Source organism: Drosophila arizonae, chromosome 3 (genome assembly GCF_054131065.1).
Source record: "Drosophila arizonae isolate 15081-1271.41 chromosome 3, UAZ_ARI_1.0, whole genome shotgun sequence".
Classification (NCBI taxonomy): Eukaryota; Metazoa; Arthropoda; class Insecta; order Diptera; family Drosophilidae; genus Drosophila; species Drosophila arizonae.
Genome location: NC_142923.1, coordinates 14,361,872 through 14,386,183, shown reverse-complemented (window position 1 = coordinate 14,386,183; position 24,312 = coordinate 14,361,872). Strand labels below are relative to the sequence as shown.

At 39.4% G+C, this 24,312-nt stretch overlaps 4 protein-coding genes and 1 long non-coding RNA gene across 9 annotated transcripts in view; 3 read left to right on the top strand and 2 right to left on the bottom strand.

The window, feature by feature from the left end:
* Positions 1-4,029: 4,029 nt before the first annotated feature.
* LOC108612121 (lipase 1-like) lies at positions 4,030-5,524 on the top strand. The gene is made up of 3 exons (XM_018005023.2): positions 4,030-4,165; positions 4,216-4,878; positions 4,939-5,524. The coding sequence occupies exons 1-3, from the start codon at positions 4,031-4,033 to the stop codon at positions 5,416-5,418; spliced, it is 1,278 nt and encodes a 425-aa protein (XP_017860512.1). The 5' UTR covers position 4,030; the 3' UTR covers positions 5,419-5,524.
* LOC149269710 (uncharacterized) lies at positions 5,075-7,994 on the bottom strand. 4 transcript variants are annotated; one of them, XR_016269509.1, is made up of 5 exons: positions 7,766-7,994; positions 6,715-7,461; positions 6,099-6,655; positions 5,792-6,004; positions 5,075-5,214 (listed from the first exon to the last, which is right to left on the bottom strand). It is a non-coding gene; the product is annotated as an uncharacterized LOC149269710 (long non-coding RNA). The 4 variants fall into 4 exon arrangements; XR_016269511.1 differs by lacking the exon at positions 5,075-5,214 and having other exon boundaries at positions 5,648-6,004; positions 6,715-7,343; positions 7,394-7,461; XR_016269510.1 differs by lacking the exon at positions 5,075-5,214 and having other exon boundaries at positions 5,648-6,004; positions 6,715-7,305; positions 7,394-7,461; positions 7,766-7,993.
* LOC108609614 (lipase 1-like) lies at positions 5,725-7,343 on the top strand. The gene is made up of 3 exons (XM_018001335.2): positions 5,725-6,044; positions 6,101-6,769; positions 6,828-7,343. The coding sequence occupies exons 1-3, from the start codon at positions 5,910-5,912 to the stop codon at positions 7,302-7,304; spliced, it is 1,281 nt and encodes a 426-aa protein (XP_017856824.1). The 5' UTR covers positions 5,725-5,909; the 3' UTR covers positions 7,305-7,343.
* A 34-nt stretch (positions 7,995-8,028) lies between the features above and the next one.
* On the top strand, positions 8,029-9,662 carry LOC108612120 (lipase 3). Its single transcript, XM_018005022.2, has 3 exons — positions 8,029-8,259; positions 8,331-8,999; positions 9,056-9,662. Exons 1-3 carry the CDS (start codon positions 8,125-8,127, stop codon positions 9,587-9,589), a joined length of 1,338 nt encoding a protein of 445 aa, XP_017860511.1. The 5' UTR covers positions 8,029-8,124; the 3' UTR covers positions 9,590-9,662.
* A 3,120-nt stretch (positions 9,663-12,782) lies between these two features.
* The window catches only part of Trim9 (E3 ubiquitin-protein ligase Trim9), a 117,255-nt gene continuing 105,725 nt past the window's right edge, over positions 12,783-24,312 (bottom strand). The window contains exons 5-10 of one of the 2 annotated variants that reach the window (XM_018004638.2): positions 24,100-24,259; positions 22,019-22,048; positions 19,861-20,000; positions 19,665-19,803; positions 16,164-16,397; positions 12,783-14,385 (exon numbers count right to left, since the gene is read on the bottom strand). In XM_018004638.2, the coding sequence (XP_017860127.1) occupies positions 14,096-14,385; positions 16,164-16,397; positions 19,665-19,803; positions 19,861-20,000; positions 22,019-22,048; positions 24,100-24,259 (993 nt within the window). In that variant the 3' untranslated portion in view covers positions 12,783-14,095. The remainder of the gene's footprint in view (positions 14,386-16,163; positions 16,398-19,664; positions 19,804-19,860; positions 20,001-22,018; positions 22,049-24,099; positions 24,260-24,312) is intronic. The other variant, XM_018004639.2, reaches the window with a different exon arrangement.

The window sequence follows — 24,312 nt, the reverse complement described above, 5'->3', positions numbered from 1 at the left end:
GGGTTGAAATATATATGAAATGCATTGGTATTGATGTGTCAGCAAGGATATTATATATTCGGCCACTGAAAGATAATTAATCACTTTTGTTGTTAATTTTTGTTGTCAGTTTTGTCTTTTTATCGACATTATTAACGGGCAGTCAGCTCGTCACGCACCGAACCATGGCGAGAAGCTGTGGAGCATTTAAAAACCGCGAATATGGATGGCTGGTAATTTTTTTTTATTTAATTTTATTTTTACTTTTAAGTTGTTTATATTTTGTTTATACGCTTGTTTTTTAATATATTTCATTTAGTATTTTTCTGCTCATTTACTGTTAGTTGAATCAAGTTTGGCGCTGTGCGTGAAATTGAATTAAATATGAAATTAATTAACTTTAATGTTACTGTTATTGTCGTATAATTTCAAATTGTTGTTTGCTTCGCTGCAATTGTCAAATGGCAAAGAGTTGGCACGCTTAAAGCTGGCCAAATGTGTAGCTGCTGACCCTGAACTTGGGCTGGAAGCCCCCGCAACTCTTCGAGTGTGCCACGTGCACACAAAGCGGGCCAAAAGTAATTACAACAGATGCAAAAAGCTTTTGGGCGTGGCCATGACAAGTGGCAGCGGGCGATGGGCAACTGGAGACTCGAACAGAGGCAGAGGCAGAGGCAGAGGCAGAGGATGAGGCTGAGGCTGAGACTGGTTCCATTGAATGAGTCTGACAGGCCCTTTGTAATTGGCATTGGGCGCGTCCGTTAGCATAATAACACGAGTCCAACTCCATGTAGCTGTGTTCAGGCGACGCGTCGGCCATTTGGCTTGGAGTCAAGTGCTTGCTTTTGGGCCATCGTCTGTCCGCCCGAATCGAGTGCAATATGGCTGCTACGACTCGATGGCCGGGGCAGGCAGACGGCCCGCCCAGCTGGAATATGGCAACTACTTGAAAAAGGTTAAAATGCCGCGCCGAGCAGACAAAACGGCTGCATCTGAATAGGGCGCAGAGTGTGGGTGAGGGCATGGAAACCTCCAAACTTTTGGCCAAGTCGTAAAGTTTTCATACGCCTAGCTGCTTAAGCAGCGCCAACTTTTTGGGCCCCTTCCAAGGAGCTCAACTTCCACTTGGACTTCTCTGTTTGGTGTTACGCACAAAAAAAAAAAAAAAAAAAACGCAAAATTCTCTTCTCGCTTGCTAAGAAATATGTGAACTATTCAAAAGCGAACAATTGATGCACTGACTACAGTTGATGTAAATTTTAATTACTGGTTACTAGTTTAATTAGAGGAAGAGAGAGAGAGAGAGAGAGAGACCCTGTGTAGGATCAAAATATATTTTCTGACTATAATTTAAAATAGTTGATAGGACTTTTACTATTAGGCAGGGCAAAGTGAAAATGAATTAATTAAAATCTTCAAATTAAATAAACTCTTCAAACTCTTCTCCAGCGATGTTTGTCTGTTTTCAGACCTCAAGAGAGTATTTCCTGAAAAGAAAATTTGAACGCCAATGAAGAAATACGCGCCGGAACTGTGGCTAAAGGCAAATTAAACCATGTCAACAGCATTGAGAAAAATAAAATAGTAATAATAATAATAATAATGATAATTAAAAATTATTATTAGCATTTACAAAAATAATAATAAATTGTATAATTGTATATATAAATTGATAAATATATTGTATATTATTTAATATACTATTATTCATTTTTATTGCATTGCATTGCAAAATGTATATGAAAATCATGTTACCCTCATTTTTCAGGGCACACGCGCGACTTGTATCTATAATGAGCTAGACAAAGCTAAAGTTGGCAAAGCTATAAACCAGGCCAGCGCCTCAATAAATTGCCCAGGCGGTGTTTCCTTCAGTTTTTTTCGGTTTAGCTTTTGCTTTTGCTTTTGCGGCCTGTCTGTGATTTCGCATGAAATTTTATGCGCGCGTGATTAAAAGTCACGTGCGTGGCTAATGGCGGCAGGAGACAGCAGGCGAGTGAGAGAGGGAGAGGGAGGATACAGACGCGGGACAGCTGCTGCAACTAATGGCCAAGTGGCTGCCTAAATGCTGCGACTAAACAATGCTGATAATAATCTGGCAGCTGCAGATGCTCACAGAGCGCTCGCTTAACGAGCTCGCTCTGAACTCTGCACCGAATCGAGGGAACTGGGTCTTCGCCGAGACATTTAAAGAGCATCGAACAATGGCAGCCGAAAGGGCTGCCCAATCGATTCCGTCTCGCTGCAATAGCCGCCCGCTCTCTGCCGAAGATTTGGGGCCAGCGTTCAGGTTTTGTTTTGTTTTTGGGGCCCGGTTTGCTGGGGCCACATTGTGTGGCAAGTCGTGTAAGGCTGAGTGCTGATTGTCGCCTGATTGGCATTCGCTCTCTAAATAGCGACTAGCTAATTGTTCGAGCACGCGCCACAGGCAGACGCTGATTGCCGGCCTGGGGCAAAGGGAATTACCTTATTTTCGGCCAGCTGGCAATTTGTATACTTGCCACAAAGTGGGTCAAAAGTGCAACAAATGGCAATTGCAGTTGCTCAATCGAAGCTCAGCTAAATATATTTACAACAAAATAGTTTATCTCCCAAATCGAGCTCAATTGGGCCACTCAAGAAGTTTCAATTGCATTCGAATCTCTTTCGCAAGAGAATCGTTGCCTTTTGTTGCTGTCTCTTTAAGCTGGCCAGGCTGAAATAATTGTCAATTTAAATGTGCTGCCTGTGAATCGATGCCTGAACTTTAACAAATCCCCACTGATTTCCAGCCACGCATACTCCATCCATGCAGCTCTTGTCAGCCTGGACTGGGCTGTCAGGCGTGGTCCAGGCTGCCTAGAGCAGTCAGCCAGCCAGCCAACATGTGGTGACAGCTTCGAATTAAGTTATTTGTCAAATGTCGAAGCGCTTTGGCCAACTCAGTTGCTGTCTCTGGCTCGATGCACGCCTACGGGCCAGGCGGAGCTGGTAGTCAATATTGGTCCGTGTGACAGCAGTTGGCGCAAATAAAAGGGATCCAAATATTTTATGCAAAAGCCGAATTCAATTTTTGCCAATCAATTGTAAAAAAATCAAGGGAAAGCGATGACATAGGCACTGACTGACAAGAGCCAGCCGAACGCAAGCGTTTCAAATATTTGCTGAATGGACAGCAGCAAAAAAAGAGGTAGAATGTGAAGGGGGGGGGGGGGAGAGTAGGAGAGGCTACACTTCAATAATACCCTGTATAAAAGACTTGCCGCCATATGAAAAAGCCAGACCAGAACTGGCTAAACATTCACTCTCAATTCACTCTATCACTCACTCTCTCACTCCCTCTCTCTCTCCCCACCCTCTCTCCACTCACACACTCATCTACCATATGCAAAGTGCGAGCAATTCTAGTTGCCATAGCTAAGCCTCTGACCAGGCAGGCTTTGCCCAGTCCGCAACGAAATTAAAAATTTAATTTTTCAATCAAGCCGGCAAACAGTTTAAAAAGCCGCTATGAAATTTGATTAGCCAAATCTCAGCTAGCATTTCCATTTTGATTTCCATTTCGATTTCCATTTCCACAGACAGATCCACATCCATTTCCATTTCAATAGGCAGCCAGATTGCTGCCGTTCTGTTTGACTGACTGACTGATTGACAAATTGACTGTCGGTGGCCATAAAGCAATTGCAGCGCCTCTTCAGCGTTAGCTGAATTGATCGATTGGCTCATTAAAAGCCAACACCACGCACACAGCGAACTTTGCACCTGCCGCGCACAATTTCATTATTCTACGGGCCCTTTGACATCAGCATCACATATGAAACACTCGCTATGAGAGCTGTTGGGATTACCGCATTGCCACACTGATACTCCCTGCTGGGAGTAGAGTAGTAGAGTATACAGCATAGCATTTCTCTGTGCTCGACTCTGTCAGAAATATTAGCAGTACTTGAAACAATTACAATCCGATAAGAGCTATCTGAGCTGGCGCAACTAATTGCCGCTCTCGTTCAGCGATACCCACAATACATCAGAGGCCCTGTACGGTTCAGTAATATTCATCTATAGCGCAATGCCGACCACGAGCTGCCAATGGCGCTGCCTGCTGGGCCTGCTCTGCCTGACTTGGCTGTGGACAGCGGGCGAGGCTGGCTTCCTGGAGGACCACTTCCCAGCCAGCGTGTTGGAGGAAGCGGAACTGTCAACGGTATGAAGGCAACTGCCAGAGCAGAGTAGACTCACATCTTTGTCTTACAGCCTCAGCTATTGGCCAGGCATAACTATCCGGGAGAGCTGCATGCCGTGACCACCGAGGACAACTACGTGCTGCAGGTGCATCGCATCGCCCGACCAGGAGCCAAGCCCGTGCTGCTGATGCATGGACTGCTGGACAGTTCAGCAACGTGGATTATGATGGGCCCACACAGCGGGTTGGGCTATTTCCTCTATGACGCTGGCTACGATGTCTGGCTGGCGAATGCTCGGGGCAATCGATACTCGCGTGGCCATGTCGAGCTGAATCCCAACACGGACAAGGCGTACTGGAGCTTCTCGTGGCATGAGATTGGATACTACGATCTGCCCGCCTTAATTGATGCTGTGCTATCTAAAACGGGCTATCCGAAGCTGAGTTACTTTGGGCATTCCCAGGGCACCACCTCCTTCTTCGTGATGGCCTCAACTCGGCCGGAGTATAATGCAAAGATCCATGTGATGAGTGCGTTGGCGCCAGTGGCTTTTATGAGCAATGTGGAGAGTCCTTTGGTAGCGCTGGGTCACAGATTGCTGAAAGCCGTGGGAGAAGGGCAGGAGCTACTGCCACACGCGCTTAATGGCTGTCTGCTGTCGGAGCGTACATTACAAACTTGCCTGTATTACATGTGGAAACTGCTGGGAAAGAATCCTGCGGAGTTTAATGAGGCTAGTCCTGCAGCACTCCACAATATTTGCAAATACTCTCTAATGTATTCTCTTCCTCAGACTATGATACCAGTTATTATGCATCACGTACCGGCCGGGGCTAGTTCCAATCAGTTCCTCCATTACCTACAGCTGCATAAGTCCGATCGCTTCTGTGCATACGATCATGGTGAGAAGGAGAACCAGCGCATTTATGGTCAAGCACAGCCCCCGGAATATCTTTTGGAAAAAGTAACAGCTCCTGTCGCTCTCTATTACACGCAGAATGATTATTTGACTGCTGTGAAGGACGTCAAGCGTCTGATCAAGCGACTGCCCAATGTTGTAGAGGATCACCTGTATGAGTACATGAAATGGAATCATATTGATATGGTCTGGGGCATCAGCGCTAGGCGAATGGCCCAGCCTCGAATGCTGGAGGTCTTGCAGACCTATGAAGCGGGTAAAGCAGCGAATGGAACAGATTTGATTACGACCCAAAGTGTCGAACGGACAACTGAGACCTCAACAAGGGAAACAGTTAATCCAATTGATGAATAACATTCAGAATTATGAATAGGCTTGAGCTTAGCTGCAGAGCCCTGGAAGAGCTCGGTACTTGAGTAGCTAAGAATATCTGCATAAATAAATTTCCGACTCAAAAACTTTCTCCTTCGTTTTCGTTCTCTAAAATCAGCAAGTTTTTCTACACCTCGAATTTTCCTTCATTTCTATTAAGAAATATGTAATATATTTAACTATATCATGCGATTCTTCATTATTGAATATATTTTACTGATGCGTGAAGTACTCTGAGATTTATTATTAGCCGAAATTTCCAAAATGCTCACTACCTTACTTACTAATGAACCTTTAATCTCATTAACACTCATTTTTGGCATTCATTTTCTGTACATTACAAATCGATAATTACCAGTTGAGCTGTAAGCCGAAAGCTACCGCAACTAATTGTCGTTCTATGGGAGTGACACCCAGTAAATGTGGTCCACAAATTGTCAGAATGGAGTTCAGTTCGATTGATCTTGGACATCATGCAGCTCGGGAGCGGTCGATGGACCTGTATACGTAGCTTGTTTTGGTTGACCCAACTGTGGACGGCAGGCGAGACGGGGTTCTTGGAGGACCACTTCCCAGCCAGCGTGTTGGAGGAAGCCAAATTGACAACGGTAGGAAGAGATCAGTTCGGGCAGCGGTCCATTTAATAATGTGGTAATACTTACAGGTCCAGTTGTTGGCCAAGTACAAATATCCGGTTGAAACACACACAGTGACCACCGAGGACAAGTACGTGCTGCAGATGCATCGCATTGCCAGGCCGGGTGCTAAGCCCGTGCTGCTGATGCATGGACTGTTGGACAGTTCGGCAACGTGGATCCTAATGGGCCCACACAGCGGTCTTGGCTATTTCCTCTATGACGCGGGCTACGATGTTTGGCTGGGGAATTCTCGGGGCAATCGCTACTCGCGAAGCCATGTCAAACTCAATCCCAACACGGACAAGGCGTACTGGAGTTTCTCGTGGCATGAGATTGGATACTACGATCTGCCCGCCCTAATCGATGCGGTGCTGGCCAAGACGGGCTACCAGAAGCTGAGTTACTTTGGCCACTCCCAGGGCAGCACAAGCTTCTTCGTGATGGCCTCCACTCGGCCGGAGTACAATGCGAAGATCAATTTGATGAGCGCACTGGGTCCGGTAGTTTATATGGGCAATGTACAGTGTGAGTTCAAGGAGCTCGCATATCGCTTCATCAATATCCTTGAAGAGGGACGGGAACTATTGCCATACTCGAATAAATTTACTGGCTGCATGATGTCGGAAACTACAATACAGACCTGCCTGTATTACGTGTGGAAGGCAATAGGAAAGAATCCTGCTGAGTTTAATAAGGCTCGTTATGCAAAGCTAGAGTTGTGCAATCCGATCTAACAGTCTCTCTTCTCTTTAGACCATGATACCAGCTATGTTGAACCATTTGCCTTGCGGAGGTAGTTCAAATCAGTTCATCCATTACGTGCAACTGTATAAATCCGATCGCTTTTGTGCATACGATCATGCGAAGGAGAACCATCGCATTTATGGACGAAGCAAACCTCCGGATTATCCTTTGGAGAAAGTAACAGCTCCTGTCGCCATCTACTACACCCATAATGATTATCTGAATGCTCTAAAGGATGTTAGACGGCTGATCAAGCGACTGCCCAATGTTGTAGAGGATCACTTGTATCCATACAAGAGATGGAACCATATCGACATGACATGGGGCATCAGCGCTAGGCGCCTGGCCCATCCTGTCATGCTGGAGGTCATGCGGCGCTATGAAGCGGGTGGACCACAGAACGGAACGGATTTAACCACCACCGTAAGTCCCGTAGAGACTGCCAACATGACAACTGAAACTGTGCTAAAGGCTGTGGGGACTTAGTCTGAGACGATTTGTCCAAGTGATGAACAGGGTAAAAACCTGTTAATAATTGAATAATTACTATAAATACTTGGTTATACGATACTTACAAAAATATATTCTTGATATTGCCTAAGAGTCGATGATTCACTGCTATTGTTACAGCTGCATATAAGACCTGGAATACAAATATTTGCTTCTTGTATTTTGTTTGTTCTATAAGGATTTCAAAAAGTAAGAGTCAGTTGCTTAAAGCAGATGCATAAAAAAGATGAATACGTCTTTTTAATATTATGTAATCACTGAAAATGTCGGTGGGTTGATAATTTGTAAATATTTTCGTATTGATTGCCGATTTCATTTATAATTATATTATTCTAATGAACACAGTTCAATTTATCATTAAAAAAAAAAATAAAATTTTTTTAAACGTCTTTAATGATTTTTTGTAATTTTCACATTTCGGATATTCGACTACTTACAGGGTATATATAGCCTCAACTAGAGCACTCTTATTTGTGTTTATCCAATCGACTCCTGCCTTGGGGAATTTCAATTCTTCGTCTTCTCCCTCCAGTTACTGTCGTTTGGCACACGAGTATGTGGTCAACTGTTTGCAATTTTAGTCCAAGCCTGCTGGGAGTATGGAGTAATTGTCATACATTTTATATGCTTCAAATCGATTCAGTCGGAAATTTGAAGCTATTACGGTCCAATAAGAGCTAAGTGCGCTGTACTTTAAAGGCTGGCGCAACTAATTGTCGCTCTTTGGGAATGGAGCTTGCTACATATAGCCCACACACTGACAGAATCAAGTTTAGTTGCATTGATCTTTAACATCATGCCGTGCGGAAGCTGTCGATGGCAGTGTTTACTGGGCTTGTTCTGGCTGACTCAGCAGTGGACAGCAGTTGAAGCGGACTTCCTAGAGGACTCGTATCCGGCCAGTGTGCTAGAGGATGCGAAACTGTCGACGGTATGGAGAGATCAGCTCGAGCAGAGATCATTTTAATATTATTCTAATATCACAAAGTGTTTGCCTTACAGGTCCAGTTGTTGGCCAAGTACAAATATCCAGGCGAAACCCACACAGTGACCACCGAGGACAAGTACGTGCTGCAGATGCATCGCATTGCCAGACCGGGTGCTAAGCCCGTGCTGCTGATGCATGGACTGCTGGACAGTTCAGCAACGTGGATCCTAATGGGCCCACACAGTGGTCTAGGCTATTTCCTCTATGACGCGGGCTACGATGTTTGGCTGGGGAATGCTCGGGGCAATCGCTACTCGCGAAGCCATGTCAAACTCAATCCCAACACGGATAAGGCTTACTGGAGTTTCTCGTGGCATGAGATTGGATACTACGATCTGCCCGCCCTAATCGATGCGGTGCTATCTAAAACGGGCTATCAGAAGCTGAGTTACTTTGGGCATTCCCAGGGCACCACCTCCTTCTTCGTGATGGCCTCAACTCGGCCGGAGTATAATGCGAAGATCCATGTGATGAGCGCGTTGGCGCCAGTGGCCTTTATGACGAACATGCAATGCCCGTTGATAGGCGTTGGACAGAGAGTCCTCCCTTTGATTGGAGAGAGACAGGAAATATTGCCATACTATAAGGATTTTAGTATCTGCATGCTGTCGGAGTCTGTTATGGAGCTCTGTATGTTTTACTTATGGAGGTTGATTGGAAAGGATCCAGCGGAAATGAATATGGCATGTTATGAAAAAGCTATCATTTGTCAGCCTCACCTAATCGTCCCTCTTTTTAGACCATGTTACCGGCAATTCTGACCCATGTGCCTGCAGGAGCAAACTCTAATCAGTTCCTCCATTACTTACAGCTGCAAAAGTCCGATCGTTTCTGTTCATACGATCATGATGCGAAGGAGAACCAGCGCATTTATGGACGAAGCAAACCCCCGGATTATGCTTTGGAAAAAATAAGTGCTCCTGTCGCTCTCTATTATACACAGAATGATTATTTGAGTGCTGTGAAGGACGTCAAGCGTCTGATTAAGCGACTGCCCAATGTTGTAGAGGATCACTTGTATCCATACAAGAAATGGAATCACATGGACATAGTCTGGGGCATCAGCACTAGGCGCCTGGCACAGCCTCACATGCTGGAGGTCATGCAGCGCTATGAAGCGGTTGGAGCACAGAATGGAACAAGTTTAAGTCCGGAAGACACTCACAGCACGACGACGGAAAATGCGCAGACGACTGAGCAGACCACTGAGCAGTCTGAGAGCTTTCTTTCACACTCTCTTAACAGACTCATAAATTACATTTTTAGCGACTAAGCTTTGAAATGAGTCTTCTGTGTATCGCAATGAGATCAATTTCCGGACTATTAATATACATATACTTTTAAAATTCAATTTTTTTTTTTTTTTTATTTTATTTTATTTTTTTTTTTTAGGAGTTTCAAGAAATATATTTCGAATTTTATTTTGTTTAATATTTATATAATATTTATATAAATAATTAAACGGTTTTTTTTTTGTTAATTAGAAGTGATTTGCGAATTAATTGTTAATTTCATTATGATTTATATAATTTTTAGTAATATGTAATATATACATAAGTAAAGCCTATTCCTTTCTAGTTTCACTTATTGTTTTAAGCAAGATTTTCGACTTCAAAGAACTCATTCCCATTATTTTCAGCCAACTGCATCTACTTGACTCTAATATATCCTGCTTTTGGCCGCTATCCCTAATGCTTGGCAGCCTTTTTTGTTCATTTTTTTCCAGAATTGTAAACTTTCGCCGTCTTGTGGATTTTCTACGCATTAGCAAAAAAAGAAAAAAAAAAAAAACTTCCCGCATGCGAAAAGTTCATTGTGCCAATTGCTGAATGTGTTGACGGTTTCTTGTTCTAATTCCTGTTGTTATGCTATGCATAGTTGTTGTTGTTTTGTTATTGTTGCTGTTCTTGATGTTGTTGTTGTTGTAGCTTGACTTGCTGTCAGCTGGCACACGAAATGTGTCGTCAACAATGTGCAATTTTTGCCGCTGTTGTATGTGGCATTCCATTCACACTGGGCACGCTCACTGCCACGCCCACTGGCTGGGCTGAGACACTTTTATAAATTACTCACTTGGCTGTAGACCGCGACTGGCAGCGACAACAACAGCAGCAATAGAAAACGCTTAGAAAGTTGCATGTGTCAACTGCAAAGGCCGACATTTTGTTTACCCGCCACAAGTGTGTGTGTGTGTGTGTGTGTATGAGTGTATGTGTGTGTTTGTTTATTTTGCATTGTGCATACAGAAACTTTAGCTTTGAGCGAAATTTTAATGAGCACAGCGCGAAAAACCACGAAGCAACTTTTTTTTATTATATTCGCTATGCATTGTTTGCTATTTTAGTTGTGCTTGTCTATGTGTGCATGTGTGAGTGTGTGTGTGTATGTGTGTGAATGGAAATGCATTAAAGTGCAATTTTTGTATCCGGGCATGAGATTTAATGCTGCTGCTGCAGCAGACTCTGCCCCAAAGCAACTCTGGGGTGTCGGCCACATCCGTTTCCGTCGCGTCGTCCGCCATGTTGCGTCCGAGACGCCGCAGTTGGCAGGTGGCCCTGGTACAGCAGCTGCTTTACAGCTTCGCTCGTTCGCTTCATAAATCATAAAACTTTCGCCTCACGTCGCAGGCTCCCCCCTCTAGCGTCCTGCCAGCCAGCCTGCCACACAAGAAACTTGCAACAACCCAAGCTGCCAACTGACGCTAAGTGTTGAGTAAATGTTTTCGCGCCTCGTTGCGTTCACCGATTCCCCAACAACATTCTCCATTGCAGTGTTGTTGCTGTTGTTGTTGGTAATGCGGATGTGGTACGTGGTTGTCAGAGCTGCTTTGCTGCCTTGCCTCTGCTTTATGCATAGAGTTCAAACATCCATATTAGTATTACTATTAAAGGCCCATCGTACAAAAAACAACAAACCGCTAAAGATTAACTCCAACTGAATTTTTTATAAACTAATTGTCAGTAATATAGTCTCTCAATACATGTAAATTATATATAGAATATATAAATCATTTATATTTCATCTCTTCATGCTTTACTCATTCCTATCTCTTTCCCCCTCTCTCTTTCTCTCTCTCTCTCTCTCTCACTCACTTACCAGCCACGTCCTCTAAATTTATTGATGAATTAAAGTTCAGCTTTCTAATGTATTTGTAACGCAACCATTTTAACCTCAATTAATCCCATAAATTTGAATTGTGAATTACTTAATTAATTTGGTCATTTGCTGACAAATGATGCGAGAAGACATACATAATGTATGTCTAATATCGTCATCATTCTATCATCAATCTAGCTATTCTAAATGAACATAGGTTTTTCCGATGTGGCATTGGCGTCATGCAAGCTTAACACTTCAGCAAACATGATGTGGTTGAATGATTATAGATATATACGTCTATAATATATACATACGTATATTTGGAACTGATATCTGATTATACATATATACGTATGTATATAATATATACATACGTATATCTGAAACTCGTTATTATCAAAATGGTACACAATATACTTACTATCGGATCTATAGCTAACTTTCTTTAGTAAATGTCAAGAATCAAGTTATCCCTATATAAATTTCTGGCTTAGGTATTTAGTTATAAATTAGTGTATTTTTTCATTGGTATAACCATTAACTTTAATTTACTATCTATTATGTGCTTTAGAGACCCGTAAACTAATATTTAAGCAGAAAAGATTCAAATTAAACTATATATAATTAAAATAATAATAATAATATTAATAATAATAATAATAATAATAATATTAATAATATTTTAATTTCCCTTAGGAATAACCAAATTTTTGCATAGAGAGAATGCCTTAAGTAATAGATCAATTGCCCAGGCATGCAGCTACTGATTGGCAACGAAAGCCGCTTCATTCCTCTGGCCTAGCACAGCTTCTTTATAAATGAAGAGCATTTTATGATGAGAGCATTTTGGACTACCATTGCCATTGCGCTCATTTTGGCATATTTAGTTAATTCTAATCTCAGCTCCATTTCATATTTATCGCTTATATGGAACATAAATATGAAAATATGTTCTAATTGGCCTATTTTAATTTTCAAATATCCAACTAGCATTTCGTTTCACATATATGAGCACGCTGAATTTTAATTAGACCTTTAGATCTTTTGGCAAACACGTCGATTATACAAATAGAAATATTTCAAAAATTTATTGGTCCCGCTAACACTCCAACTTGCCAATGGGCGCTTCCGCAATAAATTGTTCCACAAAATTTCATCTGCAATTTCAATATTTATTTATTTTCAATATGACTTTATAAATAATTTCGTGTCAGCTGTTGTTGTTTTTGTTGATGCCATTAAAATAGGATTTGTTGTTGTTCCTGTTCGATTGTTTGTTTCTATCATGTTCTGAATTATTTTATTATTATAAGTATTATTACAACTATAGATATTAAACATGCATAGAGATTTTAATTTTACGATAATTTGTCGTTGCATTTTAGTGTTTTATTTTATTTGTGTATATGCTTAAAATGGAAAGGTATAAATAAGGGATTTATGTTTAAATATTACACACGTAAAACTAGCAAATATTTATGCATATATGTATATTAAGTATACTCACACAAAAAAATAATAATATTTATAATTATAGTAAACAAACATTCATAGCCCGTGTTTGTGAAGTAATTACATTAAATGAAAATATTTATATATGTAAATATATAAAATAGATTATGTTGATATTTACATGAAACTTAATAATAAGTATGTTAATTAATATTAATGTATACATACATATATATTTAAGAATGATAATTAATTTAATATTTTTAAGCAAATTGTGTTTTTTGATTGTGAGTGTGGGTGTTCTTTTTTTTATAATTATGAAAATTTGCACATTTAACATTGAGAACTTTGAAGTAGGGTTTTTTATAATTTTGTTTGTTTGTTTTTTTTTTTTCCTCTCTTTTTGGTTCAATTTAAATTTCGATTGCCTGTAAAAACTTGCATTCAGTCTTAATACTAAATACTTGTGGCCATGGCCAGACCACATTTTTCGCTAATCATATTTGATTTCTGCATTTGTAATTTTATTTTATTTTATTTGCACGCAAATAATTATGCATTTAACTGCTTTTTTTTACCCTTTATTTTTTTTTATATTTATCATAATTTTTGGCTTGCAATTTAACACGCAAAAATTTCCGGCAAACACGCAAATACACACAGATATATATTTATTTATATGTATACGTGTTTCCTATCTCGACTAAATACTAATGGATTTTTTCTGTGTGTTTATTATGGTTTGCATGATTTTTAGATTGATGCACTTAAATTTGATTTATTTTCTCTTCATTCTTTTTTATTTTTTGTGTTTTGCACGGTGCTTGATTTTTGGCTTTCTATATATTGCAAAAAAACTTAAAAATTTTAATATATTATATTTAATTCAGTGTATTTTACATTTATTTGGTTTTCAATTATTTTGAATAATTATTTGATTCAAGCAACGCTGACTATATATTAAATTAATTTTTTTTTTATTTTTTACAGCGTTTTTGAAACGTTGTCTTGAGTTTTAAATAGAGATACGAATAGATTGTAGATATGTCGCTAAGTTCTGCCCGAGACTACGTTCATATAATAAGCACAAGTATGTGGAGTAAGTGTATGTAGATTATGCTATAGGCTATATAGTATAAGTTTATATGCATATAGACACCGATAACTGCTAAATGTCAAGCTATATTTACACAATTCGCTACTCCTCCCTCTTTCTCTCTTTCTCTCTCTAGAAATAATCCATTTTGGGCGCATCCAAAGCCGTGTGCATAGTCAAGGTGACGCCGCGATTGATGCTCACCGCTGGATAGAAGACACCATAGAGATCCCGGAAAGCCACCGAGCCCTGCGGCATCTCGTTCACCAGGAAACTGAGCGTGTGCCGCTCCAGATCCAGCAGCACGCCAATTGTGCTGCCCGTGGTGATGCCGCCCTCGACGCGACGCTCGTGTATGGAATTGTGCTGGAACCACGAGCGCTGGCGATCAATGTACATGGCAAACGACTTCTCATCCTTGCCTGAAATGGATGGGAGATAGTGGAGAAAGTATTTAAGATAGGTGGAAACGATAGATAGATAGCTATGTATAGTCTAATAAATTTATATTTGAGCAAGGCAAAGGCATTTCTTCGGTTGTGGAGAAATTTAACTCCTATATCAGGTATTTATCTCAAGGTTTAAAGTACTCTCTAAAGATATGCAAAGTGGTTCTCTGTGACAAAACCTTGCAATGATTTATATATATATTTATATATTTTAATATATTTATTATTATTATCAGAGTCAGGTACTGAAATTTCATTCATACTGGATACATCAAGCTCCTATATAATCAATTTTTTTCCAGGATAATATTCTCTAAGGACTATATCTACCAGAATGTTCAGTTTGATTGTATTTGATAAAATCCTCCCATTATTTAAGTCCTCATAGAGCAACTTATTTCTGTATAATTAGTTAAGATATTCATTATGATATTAAACTTGAAGTTTTTGATAAGACTTTTAGCTAGAACAGCCTTATTATATTATATTTATGGAGAACATAAATTTACTCTGATTATTCTTCATAACTCACAGACTTTATATAGACTCACAGCAGTGTTTTTAGCTTAGTCGACTTTCTCTCTCTGTTCACTCTCCTCTCTTTCACTCTTCCTTCAATATGTTTTTCCATCTACTACTGCAAATGACTTCAGGCGACATCAGTTTTTTCCATTTCATTTTCAGCTTTCACCTTGCTTTTGTTATATTCCAAAAGACAACTGCAGCAGCAGCACAACAAGGACAACAAAAACAACAGCAACAGCTCGTAAAAAGAAGTTGGCAACAACTGCACTGTTAGTGTCAATGTCAGCCGCTTGGGGGCGCCACCTGCGCCAAAGTTTCGCATTTCGTTAGCGAACTTCAGCGTTTGCATATGAAAATTTAATTTCAAAACTTGCGAATTGCAGGAGTCGAGCGCAAATGCTTAATGGAGCGCGGGCAGAGCTTTAACTATAGAAAAGTACTTTGAGAATTTCTACCAAATAATTTAAGAGGCGAGTCGAATCCACAAATAAACTTTTGTCACGCGCAAAACTCGAAGTGTCGCACTTTTAATTACTTTTGTCTGTCCAACAATCCCATATAACCCTATCGTATTCCCACTTCCTCTACCGCACTCACTCCCGTCCGGCACTACCTGCCACGCCTCCTTTGAAACGCATTTTCAATCAATTTACTTGCCAGGCGTCTGGGCACGCCTCCTTTTATATATGTGTTTGTATTTGGGTGTTTGTTGGCACCTCGAATGGTTTCTAGATCCTTGGCAACTGCAAAGTTCTTGCCGAAAACTTTCACGCACACGCAACAAGAAATGGCAAAAGTTTTTCTGGTCACGCCCACCAATCGAAATGACGCCTTCCATTTGCCATTATATTGGCCGGAGTGAAATGGAAATGGAAAAGTTTCTTCTCCAGAGCAGCAACGTTGCGCCTTCTGCTGCCCTCCCTTAACTCGTCGTCGTATTTGCGTCACTTATTTATTAGCTACAAAGTTTTCTGCATATGATTGGCCTTTTGTCAACGCTAGGTGGCGCTGCAAATCTATTTGTTGCTTCGATTTCCGTTGCATTTGGATAGTTTCTTTTGTTCTTCTTTTGCGCTTGGCGCAAAGTTTGTGAAAGCTTTTCAAGTGCTTTGCAGCGCCTCGAGTGGGCGTGTCGTTTTTTAATTGAATTTCAAATGCCAAAAGTGGCCCCGCACCCATCCACACCTGCAGCTCGACAGCTCTGCAGTTCGACAATTTGTACTCACCCAACATTTTGTTCCTGGCCACATCGATGCGGGCCACACCGAATGCCGGATCCGTGTCCGCCGTATAGTTGTCAATGGTGAACTCCCAGTAGTGGACGCCGCGCGAGAAGCCCACAGATCCAAGGGCCACACGATGCTCCCAGCCCTCCACAGAGACGGTGGCATTATTTTTGCTAAAGATTAGTCCAGAGCCAGCTCCGCCGCTCAGCACGGGATCAAACGTGAACCAGGCCACTGCAAGCACAGATAAAGAGGAAGCGAAAGAGAGAGTGAGAGAGAGAAAGAGACATGATATAATGGAAAATAAGCGAATATTGAAGCAGACAACAGTCTCCAAGGTGGCAGCTTGGTGCAGAGCTGACTAGCTAGCACTACAGTGGGTTTTATGGTCGAAAATTGACAAGAGAAATTAAAGCTAGCAGATGTTGAACAATAGCTAAGGACAGTGGGCCAAAGTAAAATTTTTGATATAAGCAAAAATGTCTATCTTAATTAAATTATTAATTTACTTAGTATAAAAAGTGCTTAATTAGATTTAAAAAAAAAACTTAAAGGTTATAACGATTATAAATTTAATGTTAAAATTAAACAACATAAAAAATTAATAATAATAAATCATAAAAATAATATTTTATGTTATTAATTAACAATCATAAGAAGTAAATGCCTTAATTTTGAATATCATTTTTTATATCAATTTAATTCAATTTAAGTTCTAAATATCCAATACATAATGATCTAATATCTCATTTAATCTACCATAATCATAGATAGAAAAATATAAAGAGTTGATGGAATTTTCATATTTTAAATATACCGTTAGATAAGCTATTAATGTTATTGACAAAGATTATATATACTGCACATTTAGGTAAGCCCTAACAAGATGGAAACTATTAACATTTTTTCACTTTACTCAAAATAAAACATTAAAATTAGTTTTCAATTTTTCGCAGCACCTCGAACCACTGTGCAGCATGAGCCTGCAATTTTCTCTATTGTCAAAGCTCAAGTGGCCTTGGCGAGTGGCTAGTGGCAAGTAGCTGCGGCCTCCTGCCTAGCTGATGGCTGTCTCCTGCCCGGTGGTTGGTGGCCAGTGGCTCGTGCTGACCAGCGGAGTGGCTTCAGTTGCAGCACTTGGCTAAGTTGCAGTCGGTGGCCGGTGGCCGGTGGCCAGTGGCCCATAGTTTATGCTGTTATGCGCCGCAAAGTATGCCACGAGCAGGGCTCGAGTCGAAGTACTTTATTAAATTTACTTTTATTGTTGTGGGGCATTAAGTGGCCAAAGCCAAGGCGCTTGGGGAATGCCACTAAAGCCAACTAAGGCAGACGAGCTGCAGGCAGTTGCCACTATGATGACGATGACGATGATGATGATGATGATGACGATGACGTTGCGCTGCCTGCATTGACTGCCTTTTTTATTGGCCACCAAAGGCAGCCAGCCACAATAACAAGCTTGAAGTTTATTGTTTCGCTTTGTTGATGCCACAATATGATTTGGCGTTAATAACAAGCCATTTATTGAAAACAAATAAGTCTAGTCTAATCTAGTTCAGATTAATATCAAATCGAGCAATGACTTAAGTTAAGGCAATTCAAGCTGATTTGTGCAGCTGAAGTTAAGAGCTTACGGGGTTTTATGGAAATGTTTTTGGAAGGTAATTTGTTGTTGTTTTAAAGGGAATATTAGAATGAAAAGGAAATTGTTAACAAGGGTTAAAATTATGAGCCCTATAATAGCTGAGCTGCTGGATTTGATTTTGCAGATTTTTGGAATGACCGCTAAGCCTCAGCCGTCAAAAGTTTAATTTCTGCTCGCCTAGATGACAAATCTGATCTAAAATTCTTCTAAGAAAATCAAGCTGTTTGACTCCTTACGCTCTGTGCGCGATCTGTTTTCGCTCCCAACTGATCTTCTTCTGAGCAATAGACTTCGGTGCATTTCGTTTTTATTTGCTGTCGAGCGCCTTGAGTTGAACTATTCGTGTGACGCTCTTTTTGACGAACTTCGTTTCGGGAGTGAAACGATTGACGTTCGCACCATAAAGTTGAGTAATGAGCAAACTCAAAAAGTCAAACGGTCCTCACACGCACACACTCAAACCATTGCAATGCATTGATGCGCTTAGCGAACACACCCACGCACACATACAAACACATACACAAAAGACTTGCTGCTTTTAACTCAACCAAAGAGGGCAGCCAGAGAAAAACGAAACAAATCAAAAGCTTAAGTACCGAAGCAATCGGCTGCTCTCTGATTCCTTTCTCAGAGTGTGAGTAAAATACGCAATCGGATGCTCGTTAGGTCTTTTCTAACAGTGTGACGCTATCGGTTACTCTCTTTCTGTTCTTTCTGAGAGTGTGAGGGAAAGACGTGATCGGTCGCTCTCTGAGTTCTTTCTGAGAGTGTGAGTAAAAGACCCGATTGAGTGATTCTGAAGTGTTCTACAATGATTTGCGAGCTTGGAAAATAATATATTACTAATAAATACATACATAAATACATAAATACTCGTAATATAGCTCTTATTTTTCTATTACATATTTTGCATATAACAATAAAATATTGTTATAAAAGAAACAGAAAAAAGCCAGACACACTAATTTACATGATTGTCATTTTCTACTTCTCTCTCTCTCTCTCTCTCTATCTATCTCTCACACCCTTCCCTCATTCTAACCCTTTCTCTACGATTTGTACATATATTTTCGAGGTGTTTTGCTTAATGTTTGGAAGCCAGCTCAATTAGCAGAGCCCACCCATTGCCCGATTCGTATACGCCCAGGCAGCGAGTGCTACGCCTCATTAAGCGTCAACGGTTAACCGTTAATTACTTAGGCGTACGCGCCCTATGTAAACACTTTATAAAATAACAATTCGCTTGAGTCGGAGCTGCCAGAGTCTGGGGGCAGAATTTGCAGCGCGGGGTTAACCTCCAAGCAATAATCAATTAAAAGTTGCAAATTAACGTTGGGGCAACTAATAAAATGCCAAGGATAAAGCAGACGCCAGGACAACGCCATGGCCATGGAATGCGCTGGCAATTTTATAAATTAAATAACTTCAAGCGTCAGTTTCATTTGCAATGTGGTTAGGCAAGAGGAAGAGTGGGTGATTGGGCGGACTGGCTGTGTATGTCAGGTGGCGCATGCATCAATCAAGTGAGAATTGGATTGCGAATGGAGCCGCCTCTGGCCGGCAGGCGCAGCTAAAGGGGTCAATGGCTGTTTGACATGCAAAGCACGACAGACGGCAGCGGAAAGCAAAGGGGGCTTGGCGCATGACCGAAAAGGATTAAATTATAAAAGAGTTGTTGGCAAAGTAGCTGCAGCAGCAGAACCCGAACCAGAGCCAGAACTAGAGCCAGAACCAGGAACGAGCGGCAATAGCTTGAAGCTGAGAGTTTAATTGAAAAAGCTAGTACTAGTCTAGTGCGAGAATAGTGGACGAGTAGCGAGGGGGGGGGGGGGGTAAGACTGGGGGGGGCCACTCACCTTCCGCTGTTTGCAGTCCAATCAGCTCCGAGTATTCACCCTCGCCGGCGCTGTTGAAGGCCTTCACGCGCGCATTGTACATGGAGTTGAAGTGGAGACCGTCAACGGTGCAAATTGTTTCCTTGCCGCAATAAACTTCCTGTAAAATGTCGATGGTTGAATACCCATTAAAGCCAGTCGAGTTGCGCTGACTTACCCTGAACTCGCCGCCGCTGCCATCGTCCAGCTCCAGGACATATCCCTCGACAAAGCAATGGCTCGGTGGCTGCCACGCAACAGTCACAGAATTGTTCTCCGCTGAGCAATCCGCTGGCAAAATTGTCGGCGTCGAGGGTGCTATATGATCAAAGGGAGAAAGAGATAGGGGGAAAGAGACGATAGAGTCACATTAGTTTGATATATATATATAGTATAAGTGTAATTGTCTATGTATGTAAGTATGTGTGTGTGGGTTAGTAGACAAAATTATATTTTAAATAACTGTGGCACAAGTCAGAGTAAAGTTAACAGAATTATTAAAAATAAATAAATAAATAAATAAAATCAATATTAATATAATTACTATTTTTTTTTTTATTATATAACATATTTATCAACTGATTAGTATAAAGAAATAGAAATGAAATATTAAAATTGATTTAAAACCAAACTAAAAAAAAAAAACTATATGAAAAGCACCTTAAAGCCATTAATTATTTTAACCAAATAGTTACATACACCAGTTGTTAGATAATATGTAATATCCAGCAAATACATTTATGTGAAAATAAAGTTAAGTCAGGTCCTTTAGAGCAACCTGTCTCAATTGACATAATAAATTAAAATACAAATCTTGGGCAGGGGAAAAATGAAATTACCAATTTATAATTTAGCTACCTTTATAGCAACCTGTGTAGCTTAATCTAATAAATTTAATTTAATTATTCATAGAGGCTGATGGAAAATTCCATAAAGGAAAAACGAAAAAAAAAAATTTAAATCATAAATTGAATTTAAAAAAAATAAATAGTAAAATATATATAAAAAAGTTTGCAGAAAATTAATAACCCTCATAAAAACAAAATTGAAAACAAATAAATTGAATTTAAAATAAATACAGAAGTTGACAGAAAAATAGTAAACTGAAACAGTTAAAAAGCGATAGAAATAAATAATAAAAATACAATAAAATTATATTGAAAAAATTTAATGATTAAAAAAAAAAACTAAAAATAAATGTAATTTAGAAACTGTCAATTGAAAATAAATAAAACAGTTGAATGGGAAGACCAAATTCAAAAGCAAGGCACTGCAGATACCCCAGCCAAGCCAAAGCCACGCCCACGCCCAAGAGCACTTAACTAAAAGTTGTCCCATTTGGGCACTTAGACTAGCAAAAGCTTTAGCATGCATTATTTATATATATATAATTACTAATTGAGCCGCTGCTGGAGCAACAGAAGCGTGACAATAAAAGTTTATGGCTCGCAAAACAAGCGAGCGGCGAAGGCGCCCCAAAGTATGCCACAAAATACGCATTAAAAGGAAGAGAAGGAAAACAGGCGAAATTAAGCAGGCGCCAAGCTGTCAAATGTCAGGTAAAAAGGCAGGTAAAAAGTTTTGAATTCGAAATTTATTGGCAAGCGCTAAAGGCGAACCCCAAGCACTGAAAAGGATATGGCCAAGTGTTTGGGGATAAAGCCCGCTCGCTCGGGGCGAATCACTCGGACGCAAAAATGTCAAAGCTGGAGCATAAATTGAAAGCCAAAGCGTAAAATAATAAAGCTGTGGCAAGAGACGAAAAAAAAAAATTTATAAATATAAATAAAAAGTCGTAAAAAATATAAAATAAATGTGCAGAAAAACGAAAAACTCAAATTATGTCACTTGAAGCTTCGCCTCGCTGACAGTTTGCGGTGGAGCGCAGCGGAAGTGAAAATATTTTGACAGCATTTTCATTTTTCTTGTGCTCTCGCTTTTTTCATACATTATTTTATTTTCTGCTGCTTCCTTTTTTGCCTGTTCGTTGTTGAAATGAAAATGTGAAAATTATTATGCGTAGGCGCGTACACAGAGAAACAATAGCAAAAGCCCATGAAAAAAACAAAATGGCCAACAATGAAAATTCCAATGTATGTGTGTGTGTGTGAGTGAGAGACTGCACGTGTGTGTGTATGTGTGAGTGTGTGTGATAGCTTTAGCACCAAGATGGAAATTGTTGAATTTTTATGTTTGTTTTATTTGAACGCAACCAAAAAATGTTTGTTTAATTTTCATGAAATTTTTCTTTGGTGAAAGAACTAAAAAAAAAAAACAGTTAGAAATTTGTTGGGTTTTGTTTGTTTTTGTTTTTGTTGGTTGCATTAGTTGCTCACCTGCCGGACATCTTTCATCCTCATCTTTGACTGTTTGTGTATGATTTGAATTGATTTTATTTATTTATTTATGAAATCAAGCAGCACATAGAAATGTTTTTGTTTTTTATATGGAGCAGGCGCGCGATAAAAGAGAAGCACAAAAAGTTAAAGACATTTAAAACATATCCAGATACATAGATTTATAGATATTTAAATATATATTCATATTAGCTATATCACATAACATAAATTTCATATTTATAGCATTATTAATATTTTGTACGTGTGTGTGTGTTTTATATGCTCATAAATTAGACACAATCAACAGGAAAAATGTATCAAATTTCAACACTTTCTTTTGTTATTTTAGGTGTGTCTCTGAGTGTGTGCGTGTGTGTGTGTGTGGGTGGGCCTTTCCCTAGAAATTTGTCAGTCCAAAGAAATGGAACTGCGTCTCGTTTCACTTTACACTTTGCACTTTGTTCCCCTTTCTCGTTTTCTATATTTATACATGGAGTTTGCCTCCAGGGAATACCCCTAACTATCTCAACTATTTTTACTGCTCGCGTCTCTGGAGCGCACTTTCCAATGGCACTTAGTGAGCTCGCGCTATTGTTTCAACACTTTCAAGTGTGTGTGTATGTGTGGAGTGGTGTGTGCGAGTGTGTGCGAGTTGAGTGCATGTTGTGTGCTGTTAGGTGTGAGTGTTTATTGACATTGTGTGATACAATTTTACCTTAGCCTGTGACAATTAGTTCCAATATTTATGTTACGAGCTGCCTACATAATTTGGTTACACAAATTTACGCTAAAAGGGCGCCGAAATGAATTGTTATTGGGCTCTTTAAGAAAGGGGCTAAAAATTTTAAAGAGCTGATTTTAAAGCTTTCCATAGTCGAATATTATTCTGGCTAGAAAATTGAAATTTTAAAACTATATAAATTACAAAGAAAATTAAGGAATATATTGCTTTCAGGCTTTAAGTTTTTAATTGTCTTCTTATCTTTTTAGTAGCGATTTCTTCTTTAATAAAAATATAAATTTGTGCGCGAGATTAGCCAGAAGTTCTGTTGGGCATTTGTATAAAAGATTATTTAATAGCCAGGGCGAAGCATTCATAGCTAAATTGTGCGGCAGATACAAATTATTATTTCTGGAAGAAACTAGGCAAGCAACCTATATCAAGGTATACCTGGTTCTTAAACTCTCTATACAAAGTTAAGCTTGATATTGCTGCTAGAAGATAATAAACTAATATTTAAGTTCGAGGCGACTAAAATTTACTACATTTTTATTATGCTTATGTTTTGTTCATATGCTTGCCCATTGCAGTTGCAGAAACCCTACTCATATATATGATACAAAAAATATACAATGTATTAAATATTTATTTTAAATATATAATATGCCCTCCAATTGAAGCTTCCTTAAGAATTCAATAGTCTGACTGCTTTATATATGAGTTAAGCTATTAAAACTTGAAATATGTTCAAAGCAATTCTGGATTTTATACAAATAATTTAATATTAGGTTCATAAATTTTTTAAACTTTGAAATTATATTTTTAATATACTATATTGTATTATAAAATCTATAAGCGATATTTAAATTGCTAAAATATTTTTTAAGCTCTTCAAAGATTATTTATATATTTATATATTATATATTTATATATTCATTTAATATATTCATATCAATCAACCACTAACACACACAAAGTCTAGAATAATTCTTTCATTTGCTATTAGATCTTTCAGCTAATTCAGTTTTGGTTTAAATATATTCACACTAGTTTCATAATTTGCACTTATGTAGATCTCTCTGCTCATTTAAGCTCAGCTAAAATATATTTCCATTTTCTCTTAATGTCAATCGACATCATATACTACATTTACATTTCTTATATAATGATTGCTATATATTGTTGCCTGTGTTAGCTGTCTGTTTTAGCTTGAATTTCTACAGCAAATATTAAATTAGTAATACTTTTAGGCAAAAACTAACTAGCTCATAGCTAAACTGATTAGTATGAACTCTTGGATTATTTACTTGCGAAACTAGTTAAAATATCTAAGTTAACAAATTTTGACTTTACGCACCTTTCATTTGTATAAAGTTCAAATTGTCTATGGCTCGTGCAACGGCAACATCGTCCAGAGTCAAGTCAACAATGGGCGAGACGCGAGGCGCAGCATTTGTGACCTCCTGGTGCCAGGTCATGTCTGTGTTGGCCACGCGATTGATTAACATGGAGCCGACCTGTGTGAGTAAATATAAATGTATAGGCATGTGCTTAAATATATACACAGTCA

Bases quoted from the DNA above. Each gene is read 5' to 3' on its own strand.
- LOC108612121 (XM_018005023.2), top strand. From the start codon at position 4,031: ATGCCGACCACGAGCTGCCAATGGCGCTGCCTGCTGGGCCTGCTCTGC. The intron at 4,166-4,215 runs GTATGAAGGCAA...TTTGTCTTACAG, and splicing joins AGGAAGCGGAACTGTCAACG to CCTCAGCTATTGGCCAGGCA. The intron at 4,879-4,938 runs GCTAGTCCTGCA...TCTCTTCCTCAG, and splicing joins ATCCTGCGGAGTTTAATGAG to ACTATGATACCAGTTATTAT.
- LOC108609614 (XM_018001335.2), top strand. From the start codon at position 5,910: ATGCAGCTCGGGAGCGGTCGATGGACCTGTATACGTAGCTTGTTTTGG. The intron at 6,045-6,100 runs GTAGGAAGAGAT...TAATACTTACAG, and splicing joins AGGAAGCCAAATTGACAACG to GTCCAGTTGTTGGCCAAGTA. The intron at 6,770-6,827 runs GCTCGTTATGCA...TCTTCTCTTTAG, and splicing joins ATCCTGCTGAGTTTAATAAG to ACCATGATACCAGCTATGTT.
- LOC108612120 (XM_018005022.2), top strand. From the start codon at position 8,125: ATGCCGTGCGGAAGCTGTCGATGGCAGTGTTTACTGGGCTTGTTCTGG. The intron at 8,260-8,330 runs GTATGGAGAGAT...TTTGCCTTACAG, and splicing joins AGGATGCGAAACTGTCGACG to GTCCAGTTGTTGGCCAAGTA. The intron at 9,000-9,055 runs GCATGTTATGAA...CCCTCTTTTTAG, and splicing joins ATCCAGCGGAAATGAATATG to ACCATGTTACCGGCAATTCT.